Here is a 25,167-nt window from a genome sequence, read left to right as displayed (position 1 = left end):
GATAAGTGATAGGTTGATTAAAGTCAAAATAATAGTCAAAGGAAAAACGTGGAAAATTGTACAAGTATATACTCCACAAGGAGGATGTAATGCAACAGGATAAAGATGACTTTGAGGAAGAATTGGAGAGACAGTTGAATGGCCAAAACAATGTAGTAATGGGGGACTTGAATGCCCATGTATGCATGAAAAGGAATGGATGTGAGAACGTGCTTGGAGTGGAAGGAAATGGAAATAGAAATAAGGAAGGGGAAAGGCTACTGTATCTATGCAAAAGAAATGGGATGATGGTCGGGGGGAGCTCGTGGTTCAAGAAGAGAGAAAGCCATTAGATAACCTGGTACAGCAATGACTGGTCTAAGAAATCCATTGTGGATTACATGATTTACGACTGGGAAATGAAGAGGAATGTTACAGATGTAAGGGTAATACCATCAGAGACCCTAGATAGTGTCCACAGACTACTGGCAATGAAACTAAGAACAATGAAGGTAAGGAAGAGGACAGAGAAGCAGGAAAGACCTATCAAAATATGGAAATTGGAGGAGAAGAAAACCAAGGAAGAATACCGGGGGAGGGGGAAATTGAACTTGCCAACAGATATACAAAAACAGGAGAGGAGGAATGGGAAAGGTTCTAGAGGACATTAGTAAAAACTGTAGAGGAAGTTTGTGGGAGAACTAATACCAGGGAAAGATTCAAGGAGAACCCATGGTGGAACGACAGAGTTAAAATGGCAGTTGAGGAGAAGAATAAAGCTTTTAGAGTGTGGTTTCAACAGAGGACAATGGAGATAAGACAGGAATAAGCTAAAAAGGAAGAAGCTAAAAAGGTTGTAATAGAGGAGAAGAAAAAATAGTTGGAAAAGTGGACAAACATCATGGAAGAAAGCAAAGGAAATAAAAAAGTACTGTATGCAATGGTCAAGAGTAAGAGGAAAGGCATGAGGGAAGATGTTATCATTATCAATAAAAATGGAAATGAAGTGCAGGAGAAAGAGAAACTCAAAGGAATGTGGAAGGAGTATTTTGAAGATTTGAAGATTTACTGGCACACTCAAGGTCATGCGCTGTAGTCTCGAACGCCAAAGTAGAATGGAGAATATCCTGAAGATCCAGCATTTGCCTCGAGGCCACGCTGATCACCGGGAACTGGCAGTTTGCTTCTATAAATCTATTCGTCTTCGACTTCAACATATCGGTAGATCTTCATATGTTGTTAGATAGTGTTGTGACTTTGTGCCTGACGGTGTGTAAAAACTGACCCATTTGACCGTTCTCCGCTGTTCATAAACATTGTGAGACTACCTATCATTGCGTGTGCCGTACCACCATTCATAAAATTACGCACTGTTTTATTTTAAGTGACTCACAGTTTCTACCCGCATCATCATTTTATATTGCCTCTTATACCGATCCAGAGTTCACTTAATCTTTTTCATATGCATTGTTTTTCATGTTATTTTATGTTTTGATCGGCTGACGATGACCTGGACTATGGTCGAAACTGGTCCCAATTCCAATTACTATTAAATAAGAATGTAATCACTACATTTCTTTCTCTTATGTATTGAATAGGTTGAACCTCTTTTTAATTATTCAATTTTAACGTCTTAGCAGGTTGGTAAGCGACTAACATTTCCATTGATATTCTGATATATGTGATATATTCTTAGTAATGCCACTGCATGCAGACATGTTTTATTACTGCCTGTCAGGCCAAAGAGTATACACTTTCTCCGATCAACGAAGAATACTATTTCTTGCTAGATATTCTTTGATTCTCTAACCTTTCCAAGCTTCCAGATATATTCAACAGATGGCAGAGCGTTTCTAATAACTTAGATGCTGCTAAGAGAAAAAAATCTACGTACAAACATACGCCTTAGACATTATCTGGGAACACCTATCGAAGGACAACCTAGCTACACTAGAAAGAGTGAAGACCATGTATCTTAAAAAAGTTCTCTGCCTGGCAAAAAACGCTCCTTTGAGTCTAACCTATGAGTTCACAAGACAACCGTTCTGTATAAAAGAACTGTGATTAAAAATGCTATTGCCTTCTATGAAACAATACCAAGCTTTACATTAAGAATCGCAGGATAAAAGAGCGAATATATGGATAGACTTTTCCCAAACAGACAGCACTGAAAACGACAGGCATATCAAGATGAGTTATCTGACCTATTTATAAGGAATGCTGCAGAGAAGCACAGGACCTCTGGTATGAAATGAAATTTAATGCCAAAAGAAGTGAGATAGTGATCACAAATAGAAAGGAGGAGAGACCTACGAGAGGGATAATGATTGGAGAGGAACAGCTTAGGAAGATAGAGAGTTTCAAGTACCTGGGAAGTATCATAAAGGAAAGTGGAAGGAATGATAAGGAAATAATCGAGCGTGGAAGAGAAGCAAGAGCATTCCTGAAAAGTGTCAGTAGTCTGGTTTGGAGCAAGGATGTTCCTCAGAGAAGCAGAAGAGTGATATACAGGATGTACTAAGTACATATTCCAACGTATGCAGCAGAAAGTTGGGTAATGAGGCAGAGAGGTGTCACTAGGATATAGGTAAGTGAAATGAAATATCTGAGAAGTAGGATAGGAGTGACAAGAATGGATAAGATGAGAAACGAGAAGGTTAGAGATATAGTAAAAGAAGAGCCACTACAGAACAGGATAGAGGCATCTAGACTTAGATGGTATGGACACAGGAAAACCACCAAGTGGAAGACTGTGTACAGAGAAGAGGAGAGGACTGAGCAAGAGTGATGAGGGAGAAGTTGTGGGAAGACAAGAGGACATGGAGAGGTTTATGTTCCAAGCAGACCTGGCCAACAGTTGGAAACTGCATTTGATGACGATGATGATGATGATGATTACAGCTGGTAAAATGTTCTTTACAGCAGGTGGTATGGCTGAAGGAAATTTGAGCAATTCCCTTATTTGAGCTCAAAATGTCTACTTTAATTTGCTACAGCATTAATATGAATATCCACACATCTTCCCAGAATTATCAGGGTATCATGTAGGCTCAGTATAATCCACAAGGTCATTAGTGTCCTTTTCTTGAAACTTCCGAACATTCAATGAATAGCATGCCACTTCAACTTCTTTAAGAATAGTTGACCGTACATCCTGAGGTACATTCTCCTTGCAAGAATCCAAGTGTAGTCTGGTACTCTCCAAGCACTAGGAAAAAATATAATAAAAGTAAATAAATAAAATACAGAATAACTTTTCCAGGTACAACAGCTACAACAAACATTTTAGTAGAAATGAGTTCGAGAGTTAGCAGCACATAATTTATTACCAATATTTCCTAGTTAATTTGAAAAATACGATAGTGAGGGGAAATATAAGAAATTACTGTCATTGTTCCTTCATTACTAACAGTATTAATTAAGGCTTTCAGTACAGAAAGATAACTGGTGAAAACATCAGCATGAAATATGATCTACCTTCCATAGATAGGACTGTGAAGGCTGGAATTCTGCACTGAAGTCCACAGCAACAGCACTGTTTTCTTGGACAAGAGCAATGATGTCTTTCAAATGAAGCACAAATCTGGATAAGTTCATGTCATCCAAAACGACACACACAGGAAATCTGAACGGAATCCTTTCATCCATTTCGACTGTGAGACACCTAAATGAAAAGAGTAATTTCACAACAATTAGTTATTTCTTGTGATGATTTAGATTCTTATAGAATTATTTATCAAGTGTACTTTGAAGGATAATCGTAGGCCAAGTACATAATCCTCTGACTTCTGCTAAGTGAACAATCAACATAGAACATCATCTATTCAGAATCAATTTAGTTCATAAGAAAAAGTTGAAGTACGGTAGAAGCCCACTGTAGCGAGTATGGCATATAGCGAGAACAGATGTTTTCTGTCCTTGAAAATTCCCATATTACTCTGTGTATTATCCTTTGGTTACAACGAGAATCGTATCACTGATACATCTGTTATTATGAGCGATTAAGCATGGGTTATATTTTCTGTTATAGATATTCATGCACTCCAGCGATTACATTGAATGCGAACAATCGTCTTCGGTATAGTTTTCGTGCTATGTGCACTAGCGAGCTCTCTCATCGACATTCGAACTTGAAGAGGATGTCGGAGTCTATTAGTAATACTCGTTGACTGGTGTTCTGTAAACTTACTTTCTAACATCCAAGATGTCTGATGCATGCTGTCTGTCCATTTGATAACATGGTCTATTTGATTTCATGTTACACCATCTGGTGATATCCATGTCTCCTTCTTTATGTTTTTCTGCAGGTGCCAAGTACTTTTGAGTATCATCTGCTTTCCACTTGCAAAGATAATCAGTCTCAAACCATTATCATTACTGACTTCATGCAAGCTTTCTTTCCCTACTATGTGTTTATACACCTCTTCTCTTCCAATCTTTGCATTTAGATCTCCAAGGATCATTTTCACGTCATGTCTTTGAACTTTGTTAATTTCATCTTCCAATTTGGTGTAAAATGCATCTTTTTCCTCATCTGCCTCTTCTGTAGGGGTATACACATAAAACATTGTAACATTGAAGAATCTTGTTGTCATTAATGCTTTCACGGCCCGTACGTAAAGACATGATACTCTATAGGCTTTTGGGCTTATGCCGTGTCAAGAAAATAAGGTGAAATTCTTAACGCTTCGCAGGGAACTGTGCCCTGCGTCCTCAGAAGAAATCTTGAATGTCCATGAGAAAGGCTTCTTAAACAATGACATTTTCAAGAAGAATCTTGCCCGAAGTCTCAAAGAGCACACCCTATCGCTGACTGCAGTAAAGTTGATCACACTTTGCTTTACAGACTTTTGTATGAGAAATTCTGTGGCGTTACTGCCTTCTTCTCCTCCACTGTACATCAGGATATGTTGACCAGACATGATCATCCCTTGCCCCTTCCATCTTAGTTCCTGCAATGCTGCTATTTTCACTCCATACTTATCCAGTTCATTCCTTAATTCCTTCAAATTGCCAGGTCTCTTTAATGTTCCTATATTCCACGTTACTACAACTATATCATTTTTCCTTCTCTTAAGCCATTTTTTTTCACCGGATCATAGCCAAGTTATCCGCTTTTCCTGCAGTATGTCTTAACGTATCCATAACATTTGTCTTTTTACAAGGTAGGGGAGTTAACCCTATGCCCAAACCCCAACCTGGAGGACAAGGATATCACTCATAGTCTGGATCATCACCTTAGACCTGTCTGGCTTGGTGGCCCTACCAGGAGCATGTGATCCCGCCAGCATAGCTCTAAGGTTCATATGGCTGAAAAATATAAAGCAGTCACTGAAAATTTAAAAAAACGGATGGCGTAACATTAAAAGAAAGAAAAAGAGAAAACTTGGTTAACAATCAGTCAAGAATTTAGTTGTGTGCCAGGTAAGTAAATATAATAAAAAAATTAATAGTCTGTATCTGTCCCTGGGATGGAAAGTACACTATGCTGCTTAAGAAATATTTGTGGGGAGAGTTTTTTGGTAGTGTTTTTGCATTGAAGTTCTACTGCAATTATTTTGTGGTTAGCTAGGTTAGTGTATATGTGCCAGTGTGAAAATTTATGCTGTAGTATTGTTTTTAGTTCCTGAAAATGGGTGGAAGTGGATTTATGATGTTCTATACCTCTGGAAAAGTAACTTAAAAGTGACTTGATGAGCATTACTTCCAAAACAAAGCCTTCATTCATATCTGTTAGGTCCTTCGTCTTCATTTTCGTTTTTGCCCCTTTTTCAGCATAGTGATGATGGTAATAATAATATATGTAGGTATTAAAATTTAACTTTGTATGAGTGTGAATTTTATCTGTACTGGAAATACCAAGAGTAGTGAGAAACATGACTTTACATACTCTTGCTACCATTTTATTCACTGCAAGTTTGCATGTCAGAGAACTGGCTTCCGATTTATCCTACCTGCTCCTAAAATGTGCAATTTGTGGGCGAACGAATAAAATGCTTTTCGGTATCATTAACGGAAGATTTCCATCCTTTCTGTTCCCTTATTTTTTCATAGTAATACATCCTGCAGAATCATGGCGGTTTCATTACTCTGTCCTTTATGTTCTAACCCAGGGTCGGCCAACTGACTGGCGTGTGATGTAAGAGAGACCGTGTGACGTTGGAGAGCCCATGTGACGTAAGAGCGCAGAAGGTGGGTAGACTGGAGATGAAGAGACAGCCTCGCTTTGTAGTAAACACGTGAAGTGCCATGCGTGCTGGTGGCTACGGGTTTTATAGACACTTTCCACAAAAAGCCACACAAATCCTTCTTATTTAAAAATTTATCTCTTAGTTCACTATCACACTGTAAATCTAATAACTCTAACTCTAGATCAACGTTATCTGCAACAACTGAAAATGGCGTGGTTAAAATTTGAATATAAGTTTCCAGACACTCCAAATTGTTAAATCTAGGATCAAATTCCGAATAAAGGTTTTTTATGATTTTGACATACCTATAAATATCCTCAGCCGTATGGTGTGGGTGGTACAGGACAGTACATAAGTATGGACGAATCGGGCACATCACAGTGCGAGAAGTTATCTACACCTCCGATCTTTTTATCTTTATGGTAAGATCTATATTTATTTGTTAAAAATGATCTAGGGTACAGCTAAATGTTTAGTTTGTAGAAAAGAGCCACAGTACGTAAAAATATATAATTTACAACGCCACTACAGTTTGTATCAAGCTGGAGATTATGATCAGTATCAAGGCGAGGAAAGGGTACGTGTAATTACAGAACTAAAAGGTAAATTAAATAACCATGTCGAGCGTTCGAGAATGTTGAGTATTTTCGGTTCCACGTATGCCTGTGAATGAATCTTTTCTATTTTAAATCAACAAAACCAAAACATTGAAGCCAGTTGTCAGATCACGATTTGAAGTGTGCTCTTAAACTTAGTATTTCCTCAAACATTAACACCAAATATTGCAAAACTAGTAAACGAAACAAGACTACAAAAATCAAGGAAACCCGCGAGTGGCAACTGAGTATCGATATCATGAGATAAAACGTATGTTTTGAGTTTAGAGATTAATCTCTGTACTATTTTTGTTGTAAAACTGTGCTGTTCGTTACTATTAGCACTATTTTTTTACGGTGGGTGATATTGTAAAACACAACAATTTTGTGTTCAATATCAGTTCCGAAGATTCACCGGTAAAAGCTAGTTTAGTTTGTATATGCAGAAATAAAGTTGCTTTATAACTTTTATGTTAATTCATAACCAAGTTACGTTACAATAAATTATGTGGAGAGAAATATGTACTACACATAACCGCATTGTACTACCTCCAGCCCTTTGGTCTCCCCCTACGAATGACGTTGTGTTTCCCCTCGCCCCTCTAGCCATCACTTCTCAGTTACAGTAGTAAGTACTTCGTTTCGCTGCCCGAGCAGAGTGTGTGATGTGTTACCTGACATCACACGTACACGCAGTTGGCTGATCTTGTTCTAACCCATTTTATCCGTGTAAGATTTCCCTGCTGCATAGCTTGCACTGGGCTTGTTATGATACCCACTGACTTGGATTCAGGGCATGTTTCCTTCCTCGCTGATGGATTGCTGTTGTGAATATAACTTTTCTAGCTGTGACTTCATTGCCTGTTGTACTATTCACAATCTAACAGGATTATCCAAAATACTGTCAACAGTGCGATTGCTCTGGGTAGGGACCAGTATCAGACTCCATTCTGGAACTTTCCGTAAGGAAAAGCCTGATATCTTTTATCATTTTCAGAGTCAGAGTCATGAGGTTCACTGCAGCTCAGTAGTGAATAATCATTCAATATCTTGCTCTCTAAAGTGGAACACGAAGACTGTTTTGATGTTGCAAACTACTGCGGTGTAATATGAAGCACGAGACTGGTTAGTGTTATAGTCTACTGAAGTAATCTTGCTTTGTATGTCAGTATGCTCAGATGTGGTCACAGGTGATGTCTGTGCAACTCCAACCAAATAGTAAGCTCTGTAAGAGTACATATTATGACATATGTATTCTACTATTCAATTTACAAAACTTATGGGGATCTGCTGATCACACAAATGGGGAAACCTGCTGTGAATTCTTATAGATTTTACCATGGTAAGATTGCAATGACCTCATGCCAGTTTAGCCTTATTGCTTACCTTGACAAATGTTGTGATTTCTATCGTCACCAATATCTTTAATAACCTTTTCCCTCCAGAAAGCATGTCCTCATCACTCCAGTTTATGTTTCTCGAAATAATTCAGTAACTTCATGCTATTAGAATACTGCAGCAAACTGCTAAACAGTCTGAAAGACTCTGCATAACAGCAGTCACAACAGCCATCAACAATGCAGGTTATGTGGGAACCATAAAGCATTTTTAGGACATAGTGCTACATGCTGCTAGAAAGGGCAGAATTTTAGGTTAGCATCATATATTGTCACTCAGAAAAAGAATAAACGCATGGTATTGTATTCTTTGTAATGTATGAGTTTCATGTTCCGTATTGATGGTATGTATAAATATAATATTAAAGGATGTTCCTCCTAATAAATACAAGTTCAAATTAGTACACATTTAGTCTGGCCCTGCGGTGTGGGGGTCAACGCGTCCGCCTGTCACCCGGTGCCTCTGGGTTCGATTCCCGGCCCGGTCAGGGTTTTTAATTGTAATGATTAATATCCCTGGCCTGGGGACTGGGTGTTTGTGACATCCTTAATCTTCCTTTCCTCACACATAACATTCCACACTACTGCCATTCCAATTACACGCAGGTTCATTCAATATGGTACCAGTAGGGGCAAAAGTTCCACATGGACCGACGCCCTGAACAAATAGCATTTTTAAAAAAAGTACACAGTTATTACTGTATATTATTGTATATATGGTTCTAGTTTCAGCCCTACATTTTGGGCCATCTTCAGCCATATAAATATAAGATATCTTAAAAACTAATTAGCCTATGCTAAAAAATATTTCTGAAAGTATACACTTAAAATCTTGTCAGTTTCTTACACTAATGCATGATAAATAGAGTCTGTGCTTATGTTGCTAACATTAAAATAGCATATACTTAAATTTTTTTGTCTGTTGGTTACACTAATGCATGATAAAGAGAGTCTGTGCTTATGTTGTTGACATAAAAATAGCATACACTTCAATTTTTTTGTCAGTTTGTTACATTAGTGCTTGATGAATCTGTGCTTATATTGATGGCATTAAAATAGTTTGCACACGCTTGAATTCTTGCAATGCAGGTCACTTATGGTGTTGAACTTGATGTTGATACTGTATAATTCATGTTATCGATATGTTAGATAGATTAAAATTCACAATGCGATGCAAGTACACATGAAGATAATGACAAGTAGTTCTACATCACTGTGGGGTAAGTGTCACTTTTAAATCAGCTAATGGCTAGGAGGGAACATCTTTCTTGGTACTAGTACCATGTATACAATGATATAACTGTTTACTTATTTGAACTTGTATTGATTAGGAGGAACATCCTGCAATGTTATATTTATGGTATTCTATGTTTGTTGCAATTAATATTTTATTAGGATAATTTTAATTGTTATTAAAATAAAATTCAGCTCCCATTTAGATACAAATACTGTGGATACCCATAACAAATATTACAGGTATAGGTTCATTTGTTTCTGAGAAAAGTGTACCCATGAGGATCTTATACAGTACCATGTGCTCAGTATTTCTCTGAACAACTGTACAAGCCTGAAGATTGTCACTGAACATAGTGTACTTTGCCTCCGGGCATTTGTATATATATTTTATTATCCTTTTATAATACGTTCTATTATATTTTTCTATAAATATTAAACCTTAAAAGAGGGGCTAGAAGAGCCTCTGCAGACGACAAGGTGGATATGTACAAGACGGGGCAGGACCTAGCATGCCATCGAAAGTACAGAATATTGATAATAGGGTGCTTGGGATTATTGCAGAAAGCAGTGTGTGTATTCCAAGCACCCAAGACTCGGATACGGGTTATGCAGAAAACAAAGGTAATTAGGCTACCTATATGGTAGTAAACTCATATACTCATATATAACTTGCTCATACAATTAGTTTAAAAATAGCATATAGTAAATCACTTACAAATAATATACTGTAATATAACTTCCAGCACCAGATGACAATATGAAAGACCTTCCAGTACTTCCAACACTCTGGACACACTAAAAATATTGCTAATGTGAATATGTTAATATATTCACCGTATATCACAATGCACAAAACTATACACAAGTAACTGCAGACCACAGAACTACAGACTGCATTTATATATATATATACAAAAATATATAATATATATAAAATATACAGTTATTCTGTTTTAGTGGGACTTTGGTGTTGACAATGGTGGTGGTGGTGGTGGTGCTGATGATGATGATGACAACTTAGGCCAGTGTCCTCAAGATTATGGGCGAACCCCACTACTTACACCAACAAGACCAAGTAGTGTAGGCCTTAATGTGAAGTATTTTGTTTTAATTTAATTTTAGAAAAACTTCACTGCACTGCACTGCACTGCACTGCACTGCACTGAAGGTGGAATTTAGAATAAGTGAAAATATTTATAACACTGAGGCCAAACCGTTAAATATTCTTTTTCAATTTACAGTACATGACTGCATTTCTTCTCTCTTCACTGAAAGAATGGGTGTATTTTTTACCTTGCAGCACCAATCAAGGAAGACACCTGGAGATACGAAAAAGAGGAAGCTGACAGCAACGGAGTCAATATCAATGCTGCAGAAGTGCAGTGAGAGGCACTTTTGTTGGACATGGCACTGAAGAGAGACGAGCATAGTGAAAAGAAAAAATAGCATACTGGAAAGCAAAAAATGCCAGACTACTGTAAAAGAAGTTAGTTTTTAAATGAAATCTCACCTTATCTTTGTTTGAATTTAAGTAAAATGTCTGTTAATTACAGCATGTCTAGTAACTTGTCCTGGATTATCATCATTCCTGAGATGCAGATGCACATTAGGTATTGGTAAATTGCCTCCTCCTCCTCCTCCTCCTCCTCCTCCTCCTTCTTCTTCAAGTAACTGAAGATTAATGTCAGGGTCATTGGGAGGACCTATTTCTCGCGCTGCAATGGCAATATTGTGAAGCACAGCGTTGGCAACAATAACGTTCGACATGTTTTGAATGTTGCATCAAAGTCCTATAGACATGGAAGGGAACCTCCTTTTCCTCACACCATATTGTTTCTCGACAACATTCCTTGTGGCAATATGGTTATATCGTTGTTCTGCTGGGGAGGTGGGATTCTGAACAGGTATAAGAAGAAAGGATTTACACGGGTCACCTCCATCACCCAAAAGATAGCCATTAGCTATTTATCTCGTCTCGAGACGCACTCTCAGCCGAGAATTGTGAAATATTGTGCTATCATGAGTCGACCCTGGCCATCTTGCTACAATATCTCATATCATAAGGTTCGAATCGCTCACAGTTTGCATGTTTAGCGAGAAATAACCTTTCCTATTTCTAAATACCTCCCCATTTTCACCTCCGGGAGACTGTATTCGCACATGAGTGCAGTCCATCACACCCAATACACCAGGGAACCCAGCTATTGTATGAAACCCTTCAATAACCTCTCTTTGTTTTCACTGCGTAGGTGGGAGTTGAATGAACTGTGGCGATAACGATACAAGTAGATCAGAAACCTTGTGTATTATGTGGCATGCTGTTATTCTGTCAACATCACAGACGTCACCGATCACTCTTGAAATGTTCCCATTGCTTAGAACCGCAGCCCTTTCAAAAGATAATTTTTAGGCGATACAGGACAGTTTCTCCCAGTAGGAAATTCCAATTGTTCACCAATTAAATCTAAAATGTAATTCACTGTTTCCTTACGCAATCAAAATCTTCTCTGGAATGAAACATTGCTTAATTTTTCAAATAAATTCCACCTCTGCTCTGTAATTCTCCCTTCATTTCTTTAAAACTGATTAAGATACTGGAGATATAACCTACAGTGTTAAGCTCCATCTTGGAATCTTTAAGCACAGAGCACAAAATAATACAACTTTACCACGGTTTTCTTAGTTAACTGCTCCCTCACAGGCAGTAAACATTATACTGCGGTAAAACGTCGGTAAACTCGAAACCAAGCTTAGTGCAACAGAAATACAACTTTACCCTGGTAAATAGTTAAGTTTACTGCGGTATTCTCTTGACCAAGGTTGGTGCACTTGGGCATCAGAATATTAACTCAACCTTTAGTTTGCACGTGACACACTTCCAAAACAAGGGAATCAATTGACCAATGACGTGAAAATTTTTAATGAGCAGTCTTTGCATGTTCTTACGTGAGGGTGGAGCATTTCTCCACTTTCTGATGTTCTCCAGAACACCCTGACATTTGCCAGAACACCCAAAACTAGGTTTCATTCTGGTGTCATCCTCACACTCTTTGACATAAAGCAAAACACAGTAAACAAGGGTGCTTTCTGGCATCAGTGAGACATGAGAATGACATATCTAGGTCTGCTATAGGGTGTTCTAATAGTTGTCACCTCTATTTTACTGAGACAAACAAAGATTCAGTTTCTTTTTATTATTGTTATTATTATACAACTTTATAATAATAATAATAATAATAATAATAATAATAATAATAATAATAATAATAATAATAATAATAATAATAATAATAATAATAATAATAATAATAATAACAACAACAACAACAACAACAACAACAATAATAATAATAATAATAATAATAATAATAATAATGCAGGGCCGATGACCTTCGATGTTAGGCACCTTAAAACAACAAGCATCATCATCCTCATCAATAATAATGCATATTATAAACCAGTACATACTTCATAGCTCATCGCACACTGCTTAATCAAGACCATCTAGATTTACCACAGGACTCATGGCTGTCTCATAACTAACTCACTGGTTATTGATGCAACACTGACTCACTCAAGACCAACTCATTCTTGCCAGGTTTGCTCTTTATACAGGCCCGCAGAAGATTCTCATAGTTTCCACTTCCAGATAATTTGCGATGCATTCTATAATAAATAATATAATGTTATTTGCTTTACGTCCCACTAACTACTTTTACGGTTTTTGAGACGCTGAGGTGCTGGAATTTAGTCCCGCAGGAGTTCTTTTACGTGCCAATAAATCTACCGACTTGAGGCTGACGAATGTGAACCCTTTCAAATACCACCGGACTGATTCAGGATCGAACCTAACAAGTTGGGGTCAGAGCGCCCGCGCTTCAGCTGTCTGAGCCACTCAGTCCGGCTTGGATGCATTCTTCATGTTAAATAGCTTCCAGCTTTTTCGAAGAGTTTCCTTATCACAAACCTAAACAATTTGCTGGAGCTATTATTTTACTCACTACTACTGTTTGTCTCTAAAATTATAAATACCTTTTTTTTGCATTGTACAAGTAGATTTTACAGAATTCTTTCATTTTTCAATTCCGTTTCTGCATTGAGATTCTGCATTAAACAAAAGTAAGAATATTATAACGCTGTAAGCTTCGCCGGAACAAAGAAAAATTTCTATAGTGAACAAGTTTCCACTTTTATTCAAGTTACACTTAGAGCACATTTTACTGTATTTGACTTCCTGTAAGAGCATGTTCCTAGCTCAGCTGATCTCCAACATAAGCTCTTCTACAGGTCTACAGGACCCAACATTTGAACATTTTGAATTTGCAGCTTCAAGGTAACGATCGATCAGGCTATACCATCATGGGGTATGATTTGGTTTTAGAAGAATTTACTGGTGTACACTGCATAATATTACACCCTTGCAAAAATATATGTCTTGAGATCAAGAAATGCATAAGATAGAAGAAAATTTTTCTATGCTTTCCAACAGATAATCTATTATACTCAAGGATTTGCATATTTAAATCTTTATGAGTCTAAAACTCATTTCAAATGACATATTTCTTTGTGCAATACTATAAAATATTCAGCATATATTTCACTACATTATGATATTTTGAAACATTAGCTTTGTAACTGAATGGACATGAAACATCAGAACATGAAGTGTTAGCTGTCTGTTCTCTCATACGAGTGGCAAGAATGAAACACTTGGAGGAGGACTACTCGCAGATCATGAAAATATTATAAAATTTTAATATAATAAAATATAACTACAAACCTAGAATCAACATCAACACCTGTATTCTTGTATTTTTCATATAGAGGAGAAGAATGTTCTATTTAGTGGAAGTTAGCAATAAATAGGACACTACAAGACATGAAGCAAAACATCCAGAGGGGAGGATAAATTACTGAACTTGGTAACAAACAGATTATCAAAATGACAATCTTAAGTTTTATTCTGTATATCAATGTAGGTTTTACTATTTTCTTATTGACCAGTATAGTCTCTAAGACACTACTCTCAAGTACTCAAGGGTGCAGCTTCAACATCTTACCACAGTCTGTTTTAAATTGGTCAAATATGACACACTATCTCAGTAGATTTACTGGGTTTCTGAAGCAAACTTCTGACACTCAGGCGTCTCTTATGGCCATTAACAGTTGCTGCTGTAATGCTTACCATTTGCATAAATAATTTGATAATAGTTCTAGTCAAGGTGAGTACTTAAAATTTGGCATTACCTGTACTGAGAAGCCAGGGAATGGTTGGCTGAGCAGTATGGAGATAAAATAAAGCCAACAATAGGTGAGGAGGTAGCCTGCATGAACCACTGTTGCATGTTTGCCTGCGTCGTTATGTCTTGCTCTGATGGGTTTGGCAGGAAGGTAGGATGAGAGTGATACCAGCCAACTACATCCAGACCATCATTTCTGAGGCGCTCCATAGCTTCAGCTTGAGATACTGTTAAAAATCATGTAGAATAAAAGTTAGAAAACAGGAATGGGGAATGTCATAGGCCAATTAAAAAAAAAAAAAAAACAACCCACACCACACTTGTTTAACATCCTTCTACCAGAGGATAGAACAAAATATCAAAAAGAAGAAATACTACAGCTTAATATCCTTCTACCAGATGACAGAATAAAATGACAAAAAGAAAGAAATACTACAGCAAACTCCCTGTTCTTTGTGCTAATGAAAGCTAGAATACACATGAATAATACTAACTTGAATTTCTCTGTTCACATTGTTTTGCTGATGATTACTTCTGCATGACATCTCACTCCCATAAGAAGACTTTTAAAACGTTTACATTTTGAACGTCCACCACACTCACAGTTTCACACAAAATCCTTTCAGTGAATAACAGGGTTGGGGCAAAGGTCATTGCAACTATTTTTTCCTTGCAAATATGTGAGCGGATCAAAACTGCTATTTGTCGCGTGGAAGCTATGCAAGCATAGTGTCTATTCACAACAACAGATGGCTCTGTGATTGCTGGTAGTAGCACAGAGAGTGCTGCGAAATCAGTTGTGTGGCGAGCGCTGTGCGAGATGGAAGTAACGCGTGTTGAGCAACGCACATACATCAAAACAGCCATTCTGCAGGGGAGAACTGCGAGAAAATATCACAGTGAATTAGTGGAAGCTCTTGGGAATAATGCTCTCCCATACTGTACAGTAACATGGTGGATAGGGAAGTTTCAGCAAGGACGTGTGACAGCCGGTGATCGGTAATGCTTTGGACGACCTGTCAGTGTGTGGACCGACGTGGCACACGCCGTCATCGAGCAGCTCCTGGAGGAAGACAGATGATGGACGCTACTGGAGTTAGGGTAAGTGGCACTGAGAAACGCACCATCCACAGGATATTGCGGACAGAGCTGCACAAAAATCCACATCCACTGATGGAAGTTCAACGGCAGATACAATATGCAACATGCTCCAACTACCAAGCATGCTGGCAACAGCATGGCGACCACTTCCTATCACAAATAATTCCCATCGAATAATTTTGGATGCACGATGTGTAATTGCTCCCACACTATTCTCAATTTTTGTTGGAATCATAATTTACCTTGTTTAGGGTGAACTACCACAGGGCATAGAAATAGAGCACAGGTTTGAAGGAGGTTTATTCAACTTTAGCAGACTGAATGCCAAGACCAAGATTTCTACTGCCTGCATTATGGAACTCCAGTATGCAGATAACGAGGTTGTTCTGGCCAGCTCGGAAGAAAATCTACAGACTACCCTAATTGCTTTCACAAAAAGCATACAAGAGCATTGGTCTAAGTCTCAATATCAAAAAGACTCAGACATTGCATCAGTCTGCACCCAAAGCCAATGCTACTGCTCCTACCATCAGAGTCCGTGATGAGATCTTGCAGAACATCGAACACTTTGCTTACCTCGGTAGTCACCTCTCAGCAAATACTAATACAGATGCTGAAATTCAATATCGCCTGAAATGTGCTAGTCCAGCATTCAGTCATCTACAACAAAGGGTCTTTTATAACCATAACATCAGTACTCAGACAAAACTTCATGTGTACCAGGCTATTGTAATACCAACACTCCTGTATTGGCGTGAAACTTGGACCACTTACAGGAGGCACATGAAATGCCTGGAGAAATATTATTAGAACTGTCTGAGGAGGATCCTTAGAGTTAAATGGCAAGATCACCAAACTAACATCAGTATCTTGGAAGAAGTCTGTACCATCAGCATTGAGGCTCTGATCCTCAAACATGGACTTTGTTGGACAAGCCATGTCATTTGTATGCCTGATTTTTGTCTCCCAAAGCAAATTATGTATGCTCAACTGATGGATGGGCGTCGACACAGGGTGGACAACAAAAAATATTCAGGGACGTACTAAAGTCAGACATGAAGAATTGCCAAATAAACACCAATAACTGGGAAACAAAAGCAGCTAGCAGACTAGTATGACGTCCTCTTATCCACGAAGGTCCTAAGAACTTCAAACAACAAAGTCGGAGATCTGAAACTGAGAAGTTGATTGCTCAGAAAGAGCGGGCATTCCTCAACAACTGGATCTTTACGCTGGCAATGTTTCCCACCACTGTGGAAGAATTTGTGGTTCAAGGATTGGCCTCTACAGTCACATAAGAACTTGTAACCAGTAACATCTGAGGAAGCCAATCATACTCATCAACGAGTGACAAACTATCATCAATGCAAAACGTATGAAATGTTGTTAAAAAATGAATTAAGTAGCACAATGAAGAGAAAGAGATTTATGTGTGCATGTGATTGCTAAGACTGGTTTGGCTGGCTTTCTTTTGTGAAATGAACTTCTATAGCTTCATTAATATTCCAAGATTTCCTTTTATTTTTTGATGTGTGCATTAGCTCTCTTTTCGTGGCTGTGAAATGGTGCGAGTTGTTGTATATGAGTTCTCCAAAGGCTGAATGCCGAATGTATCTACTCGCATTTTTGTGTTCTTTGTAACTGGTGTGGAAATTAAGTTTTGTTTAGCCTATATATGTGGCATTACAGTTTGGTTCTTTACATTTGAGTTCATTAACTCTTGATTTGGAGAAAAGGTCTTTTCGTTTAGGTTGCATATGCTGATATGTCTTTGCAGTTTCCATCCCAATGAGCACAACAAATTTCAATGATCAATTAAAAATTCAGAAAATCATGAAAGAAAACCACCACCCTCCTACTCAACTATGCGAATTAAAACACGTATAAATAACTAATATTTTCAAAAATCAAGCTCTAAATGTAGCCTTTAGAACGAATAACACACTGCAAAGACACATCAGCAAATGCAACCTAACAAAGAAGACCTTTTCTGCAAGTTTATGAACTCAAAAAAAAAAAAAAAAAAAAGCAACACCACATATGTAGGCTAAGCAAAACTTAATTACCACACCAGATACACAAAAATACCATTCGATATAATCATCATTCAGCCTTCCATTGACTATCTCCAGTTGCCTGGGTGTGGTGTACGAACCCCCTCCATCTTTGCCTGCCCATGATCCTCTGTTCTCTCATAATCTTCTCCCAATCTTGTCCTCTCTCCTCAACATCTTTCTTCAATGTCAAAAAAATCTAAACAGCAACACCACATATGTAGGCCAAGCAGAACTTAATTACCACACCAGATACACAAAAATACCATTAGATATACTCATCATTCAGCCTTCAGAGAGCACGTATTAAAAAAAAAAAAAAAAAGCAAATCTCATCATCATCGTCGTTGACCATCTCCAGTTGCCTGGGTGTGGTGTACGAGTCCCCTCCATCTTTGCCTGTACATGAATCTCTGTTCTCTCATAATCTTCTCCCAATCTTGTGCTCTCTCCTCAACATCTTTCTTCACCAGATCTGTCCATTTTTTTCTGGGCCTGCCCATGGCCAAACCACTTCAGTCTTGCTTTCTGAATCCTCTGTATACTCTGTCTACTATTCCCACCTCCTCTCGGACATTTTCATTCCTGAATTATCTTTCCTGGTCTTCTGTACCATGGTGCGTAGTTACTTCATTTCTGCAGCTTGGAGTTTTGAGTTGTCTTGTCTCATTAACATGGTAGTTTCCAAGCTGGGTGTATAATATGATTTATATAATGTTATCTTTGCTTTTAATGGTACTTGTTTATCCCACAGCAGTTGTCTTACTTGGTGGTAAAATTGAATTGCCTTGCTAATTCGACTGTCCACCTCATACTTTGCAAGGTTGTCCTTTGATACTATACTACCCAAGTACTTAAACGTTGGAACACCGTCCAGTTTGGTGCCATTTATTCTGATTTTTGGTTTGTCATCTCCCCTCTGTAACTTCATCACCGTCTTAGCCTTACCGATATTTAAATCGTACCTCTTAAACTCTTGACTCCATTTCTGCAGCTTTTTCTCCACATCATTTTTGGTTTCACCCCAGATCACCACATTGTCTGCAAAGATGAAAGCTTGCAAGTCCTGCTGCTCCTTTCTTTTTAGAGCCTATATTATGGCATCCATCACAGTGATAAATAAGAGGGGTGACAAAGCCCTGCCTTGCTGTATACCTTTCTTCATTTCAAACCATTTGGACAGCCCACAACCCACTTGCACACAACTTCTAGTTTTATCATACAGCATCTTCACTTTTGCAATAAGACTCACAAACTTCCCAGCTCTTTTAGGCATTTCCAGATATGCTCCCTTGGTATGCTATCATAAGCCTTTTCGATGTCTGGGAATTGTAGAAAAAGTGGTTTCCCTTTTTCCCAATGATTTTCCATTAACATCCTGACAGCAAAGGTCTGTATTGTTCTTCGCAGGCCTAAAACCATATTGTTCATCTTCCAATAAAGGTTCTACAATTTCAATTAATCTACTCTATGATATTTTCCAGAAGTTTTAGACCATGAGTGAGCAGAGTAATTCCTTGGTAGTTGAAGCATTTCTGTCTACTCCCCTTCTTGAAAAGAGGTATGATTACACCCTTTTTCCAGTCTTCTGGGATAGAGTGTTTCTGCCATACTGTCTTAAGGAGTCTATATAACCAATGGACTGCTGGAGTTCCAGCTGCTCGCAACATATCTGTACTTAACTCATCCACTCCAAATGCTCTTCCTTTCCTCATACTTTTCATGGACTTTTCTATCTCTAGCGCCAGCCCCATGGTGTACGGGTAGCATGCCTGTGTCTCGCCCGGAGGCCCCGGGTTCGATTCCTGGCCAGGTCAGGGATTTTTCTCTCCACCTGAGGGCTGGTTCGAGGTCCACTCAGCCTATGTAATTAGAATTGAGGAGCTATCTGATGGTGAGATGGCGGCCCCGATCTCGAAAACCTAGAATAACGGCCGAGAGGATGCCTCGTGCTGACCACACGGCCCCTCGTAATATGCAGGCCTTCGAGCCGAGCAGCAGTCGCTGGGCAGGCCAAAGCCCTTTCAAGGGCGTTAAGTGCCATGGGGTTTGGTTCTATCTCTAGCCATGTAATTGAGGGTTCTATGCTTCTACTTCCTTTTGTCACTACTACATGGTTCCTCACTGTCTGATATAGAGCTCGCTACTCTACTTAAGAGATTTTCAAAAAAGGTCTTAAATTCATCTTCTTCTTGCACTACGGTTCTGTTGTCCCCTTCTATTGCCTTTTTTATCCTCTTGTTCCCACCTTTTGTTCTCGACTACCCTGTACAATAATTTCCCATTTCCTCTGCTGTCCAATTCCAATTTAACCACAAACTCATTCCATGCTTTTTCCATCTCTTCTCTTACTAACCTCTTAACTATGAGTTTCTTTGTTCTATAATGTTCCTGTATTCTATTAACTTCTTGGCTTACTTGGTCTTGGATAGCTTTTTGTTTTTCTTTATCTAATTATCTTTTTTTGCTTAGTTTCTTGCTTTAATGGCTGTTTTGACTTCGTCGTACCACCAAGGTGTCTCTTTTTCCTTCTTGGTCGATCCTGTTAACCGAGAGAGTTCTTTACCTTCTTCCACAAATGTATTTTTAAAAAGTTTTCACTCCTACCCTACTGTTGTTTCTCCCCACGGTAGGTTTTGTTGTATTCTATTCTGATATTCTTCCTGGAACTGAGCTTTATCTTTTGTTTCTTCTTTGTTTTCTTCTGAATTTAATTTGTCGTATGGCCCAAGTCCATGATCAGCAATCTATGGTTGCTGTCCATACTTTTGCTGGGAATGACATTGACATCAGTCAACCATTTCACCCCACCTTTGTTTGTGATGACATAATCGATCAAAGATTTACGTTTGCCATCCCAGCTATACCTTGTTATTTTGTAGCGCTCCCGTTTTATGAAGGTATTCTTGATGATCATGCCATTTCTTCTACAAAGAACAATCAGTTGTTCACCTTCTGAATTTCTGTTTCCAAACCCACGTGGTCCAACAATATCCTCACAGCCTTGTCTGTTTGCTCCAAACTGTGCATATAGGTCTCCAATAATGGTAACATTTTCTTCATCGATTACATCATCTAAGTCTTGAAGACATTTTTCTTTATCATCAGCACTACACCTATTCTGTGTGGTGTACATTTGTACAATCATGTAATTTGTTGACTCTAATTGTGTAGATAATTTTATGATCCTGTCGGTTCTTGTAGGAAACTTCTGACACAGCATCCATACCCTTTGATCCTTTGTCAGTAAAAGTCCCACACCATTTTTGGCCTCCTTTTCCAGTCCACACCAATATAATTTGTAGCCAACTCTGAGAACCTTACCACCTGTCTTTCTCCAATTCGTTTCACTCAGACCAAATATAGATATGTTTCACCTTTGCATCATATCTATGAGTTCTTTGGTCTTACCAATCAGGGTCAATATATATGCATGGTCCCAATTCATACTTTTCTCTTCTTGCAAATCCGTCTATCATCGGAACCATGTTGGCTGTCATACCTGATAGATCTGCTCAAAGACTGTGTCACATTAGGTAATAACTTCAATCTGAGGCTCTTTTTACATCTGAAAGCAATAAAAGACACTAATCACTGGCTTGCTGGGCCTATCGTGGATTTTCCACTAGAATGGTCAGTGCCTGACAAGCATTTCCGCATGTCAGCTAGACCTATGGTTTACCCGCCAATACTCGGGAGACTGATTGCAGTGGTTGCTCACTGGGCGATGGGGTTGTCACATCCCTACACTGAAATCTATGAAAATCTATGAACATTAAAGGACTTACACAATGAAAAAAAAAAAGCCAGCTAAATCACACATATTTTAAACCCCCTCCCCCCCTCGTGCTACTTAGTTTTTGGAACAACATTTCACACTCTTTCCATTAAGGCTTAATGAATCACATAGGAGGCTACTCTCATGCCAAACATCTAGAATTTGGGTTAGGATATGACTATCTGTACTAAGTTTCACTGAATTTAAGTAGCGCTCTCACCACTTGAGGTGTTTTAGTAGGAGATTGTTTATCAATAGAAATAATGTCTTACAAGATACTTGTTTATTCAATTCTGCACTTTTACATACATACATACATACATACATACATACATACATACATACATACATCATACATCTCCATTAGAGACTGAAATGCCTTTTAGTGTTCAGTCTGCAAGCCTCTGTGAATTTGCTGAACGATGCCAAAGTCCTCTATTTTTGACTAACTCGGTGGCCTGATTTAGATCTGTAACTCTATCTTTGAATCATTAGAAAGCGAGTCTCAGTCTCCCTCTACTTATCTTACCTTCCATAACGAAGTCTATTATTCTCCTAGGTAATCTATCCTCCTCAGTTCACCTCACATGACACCACCAACGAAGCAGTTTATGAGTTCAGCTTCATCAATCGAGTTCATTCCTAACTTAGTACTTACCTCCTCATTCTGAGTACACTCCTGCCACTGTTCCCACCTGTTTGTACTCATGATCATTCTAGCTACTTTCATGCCTGTTACTTCTAAATGACGAATAAGATATTCTGAGTCCGCCCAGCGTTCACTCCCGTAAAGCCAAGTTGGTTTGAAAACAGACCGTTGTAAAGATAGTTTTTTCCGGTAGCTAACTTCCTTCTTACAGAATACTGTTGATCACAATTGCGAGCTCACTACATTACATCTGATTATTTTATCCATGATGGATCAATTTTCACTGCATTAGCTTTGCTGCACCTTGATGCAATCTCGAATACTTGAAATTATCTTCTTGTTCCACCTTTGTATTACCAATCTGGCATTCAATTTCCTCAGGTTTCTTACCTAATCACATCACATTAGTCTTGTCTCTAAGCATGAATGAAACTCATAGAACCAGTAAACGCAGTAAATGTCACGTGAACTGTTCCGTGTACGGTTGTAATTACACCTACTAAAATAGCCCACCAGGAACGAATTATGTTTCGTTTATCAGCCGCAGCTGCCCGTAAGATCAGAAGGGAAGCATGGATAACATCTTAAAAACGTTCAACACTTGATGGAAAACCGTGGGTTCCTGCCAGGAATCCAGATTGAACGTTTTTCTTCCACCTGATATATGTGATGGCTATCATTAAGCTCTCTTCCTTTCCTCAAAGTAGATTTCCTAAAATACTTAGAACTCCACATAACTTTCTGAAAAGGCTAGGAAAACAATAGATAGGGAATCTGCCACCTGGGCGACTGCCCTAAATGGAGATCAGAAGTGATTGATTTGATTGATTGATTGCTTGATTGATTGATTGATTGATTGATTGATTGAGAATCTGCATCCGACACTTCATTGATGGAACACCTACCAGAGACATTGATAGCCCTGGATATAAGCCTACTTTGCATATATTACCAGGAAGAACTAATGAGGACGAAATACGGAGGAAACTGACAGTCAGGTACAAGAGGAGGAAAGGGAGACAAAGTGAAATGCAAGAAAACACGAATTCTGTCCCTGAATCACAATCTCCCCAAACTGTTTGTAGTATAGGTATTCAGACTGATTATTTGCCATTTTCACATGGCCAGGGAAATGTAAATGTACTATTTTGTCATTTATATTTGCCCAGTGATAATTCAAAGTGTGGTTCAGAAACTCTGCCAATTTTACACACGAAAGTGTTAGACAAACAAAACGCGTACGGAAGCGCTGCGACGTAGCAGAAAAAATAGTTGTAAGGTAGTAAAGTATGTATCCATATTATTCTCTACAAGTAAAATATTTCGTACTTTTTTCTGAATTTACCGCAGATTTAACATTTTATTTGAGTAAAAACAATTATTATCTTCTATTTGGGACAAATAATAGTGACATTTCGTGGATCGGATTCGTTCACGAAACCGGAAAAGTTGAACTGAACATTAAGGTTATATGTTTAATAATGTTAAAACTAAGATGATTACAAATTTATAAAACATTAAAAGGATCTAAATTAAGAATTTTTTAAAATTCTTACCTTGATGTTAATATTATATGGGGTTTGACTAACATTTGTCTCTCTCAAACATAAACCAGATACTTCTTTTGAAAGGTTTTCTTCCACCTGATATATGTGATGGCTATCATTAAGCTCTCTTCCTTTCCTCAAAGTAGATTTCCTAAAATACTTAGAACTCCAAATAATTTTCTGAAAACCTACAAGAATAACAGCATTCGACATCGCTGATTAATTCAAATTATACGTATTCACAACATATTTCAATAAGTAAACAACAACAGCTGATGTTATTCTGGCGTTTCTCCTACCAATGAATAATCGTCTCTTCCGCTAGGATTACATAAAATCAGCTTCATGGTCCGTATCGCACTTCAATAGATTCACAATTAAGTATTTATTTTCCACCTAGTTGATACAATGATTGCTTAAGGCAATTTTTAATGGTCAAAAGTGGTACATGTTTCGTATATTATCAACATCTTCAGCCACATAACACTGTTTAGATGAAAAATGTCAATCTTATGTTAATTTTAAGGACACTTCCTCTAAAGCATTACTTTGTCAATTTTATACATTTTTCATCTAAACAGTGTTATGTGGCTGAAGATGTTGATAATATACGAAACATGTACCACTTTTGACCATTAAAAATTGCATTAAGCAATCATTGTATCGACTAGGTGGAAAATAAATACTTAATTGTGAATCTTCCGCTAGGGGCGCTGTGGTCGAAAATTTGTTGTTACGCACAGTCCCTACACTGATCAATTAAATACTTCGATAGCTGCTGAAATCCTATCTGTTTCCTTTCTTATATTAGGTGTAATTACTGCATTTGTCCAATCAGAAGGTACCTAACTAACATTCCAGCCTAATCTTATTACCCTATGAAGCCATTTCATCCCTGCCTTCCCAATATATTTCACCATTTCTGGTCTAATTTCATGTATTCCAGCTGCTTTCTGACAATGGAGTGTATTTACCATCCTTTTCACTTTCTCAAGTGTAATTTCACCAACATCATTGTTCTCTTTCCCATGTGCTTAGTTGTTAGCTGTAAACACACTTCTGATACAGTGAAATTTGGATTTTCAGAATGTACCTCACAATATAGAGAACTACTTCATCAGACACTGTTGGAGGAGTATTATCAGGAAGTTGCACAACACTGCGAGAGCTTGAAGACCACTAATCGGGATGCTTGCAAAGAAAAAATAGGTTATAAGACCAAGAAACATCAGGATTGGTTTGATGATTGAAATGTTGATCTCAAGAGAAGAGAAAAGCCTTGCAAGCATGGCAAAAGAACATGAACTGCCTTCAAAGAAAGAAGAATTTTTTTGTCTTACCAAAACAAATGTCCAAAGAAGAACCTGTGTGCTCAAGAATGCATTGTGGACAACCAAAG

At 38.1% G+C, this 25,167-nt stretch overlaps 1 protein-coding gene across 1 annotated transcript in view; it reads right to left on the bottom strand.

Annotated features, from left to right (window-relative positions):
* LOC136857693 (histone H2A deubiquitinase MYSM1) overlaps positions 1-25,167 on the bottom strand; it is a 165,922-nt gene continuing 140,755 nt past the window's right edge. Inside the window, exons 10-12 of the mRNA XM_067136545.2 lie at positions 14,647-14,866; positions 3,457-3,643; positions 1-3,187 (exon numbers count right to left, since the gene is read on the bottom strand). Of these exons, the coding sequence (XP_066992646.2) occupies positions 3,020-3,187; positions 3,457-3,643; positions 14,647-14,866 (575 nt within the window). The 3' untranslated portion in view covers positions 1-3,019. The remainder of the gene's footprint in view (positions 3,188-3,456; positions 3,644-14,646; positions 14,867-25,167) is intronic.

This window comes from Anabrus simplex, chromosome 1, assembly GCF_040414725.1.
Source record: "Anabrus simplex isolate iqAnaSimp1 chromosome 1, ASM4041472v1, whole genome shotgun sequence".
NCBI lineage: Eukaryota > Metazoa > Arthropoda > Insecta > Orthoptera > Tettigoniidae > Anabrus > Anabrus simplex.
This window is presented reverse-complemented; position numbering and strand designations above follow the sequence as displayed.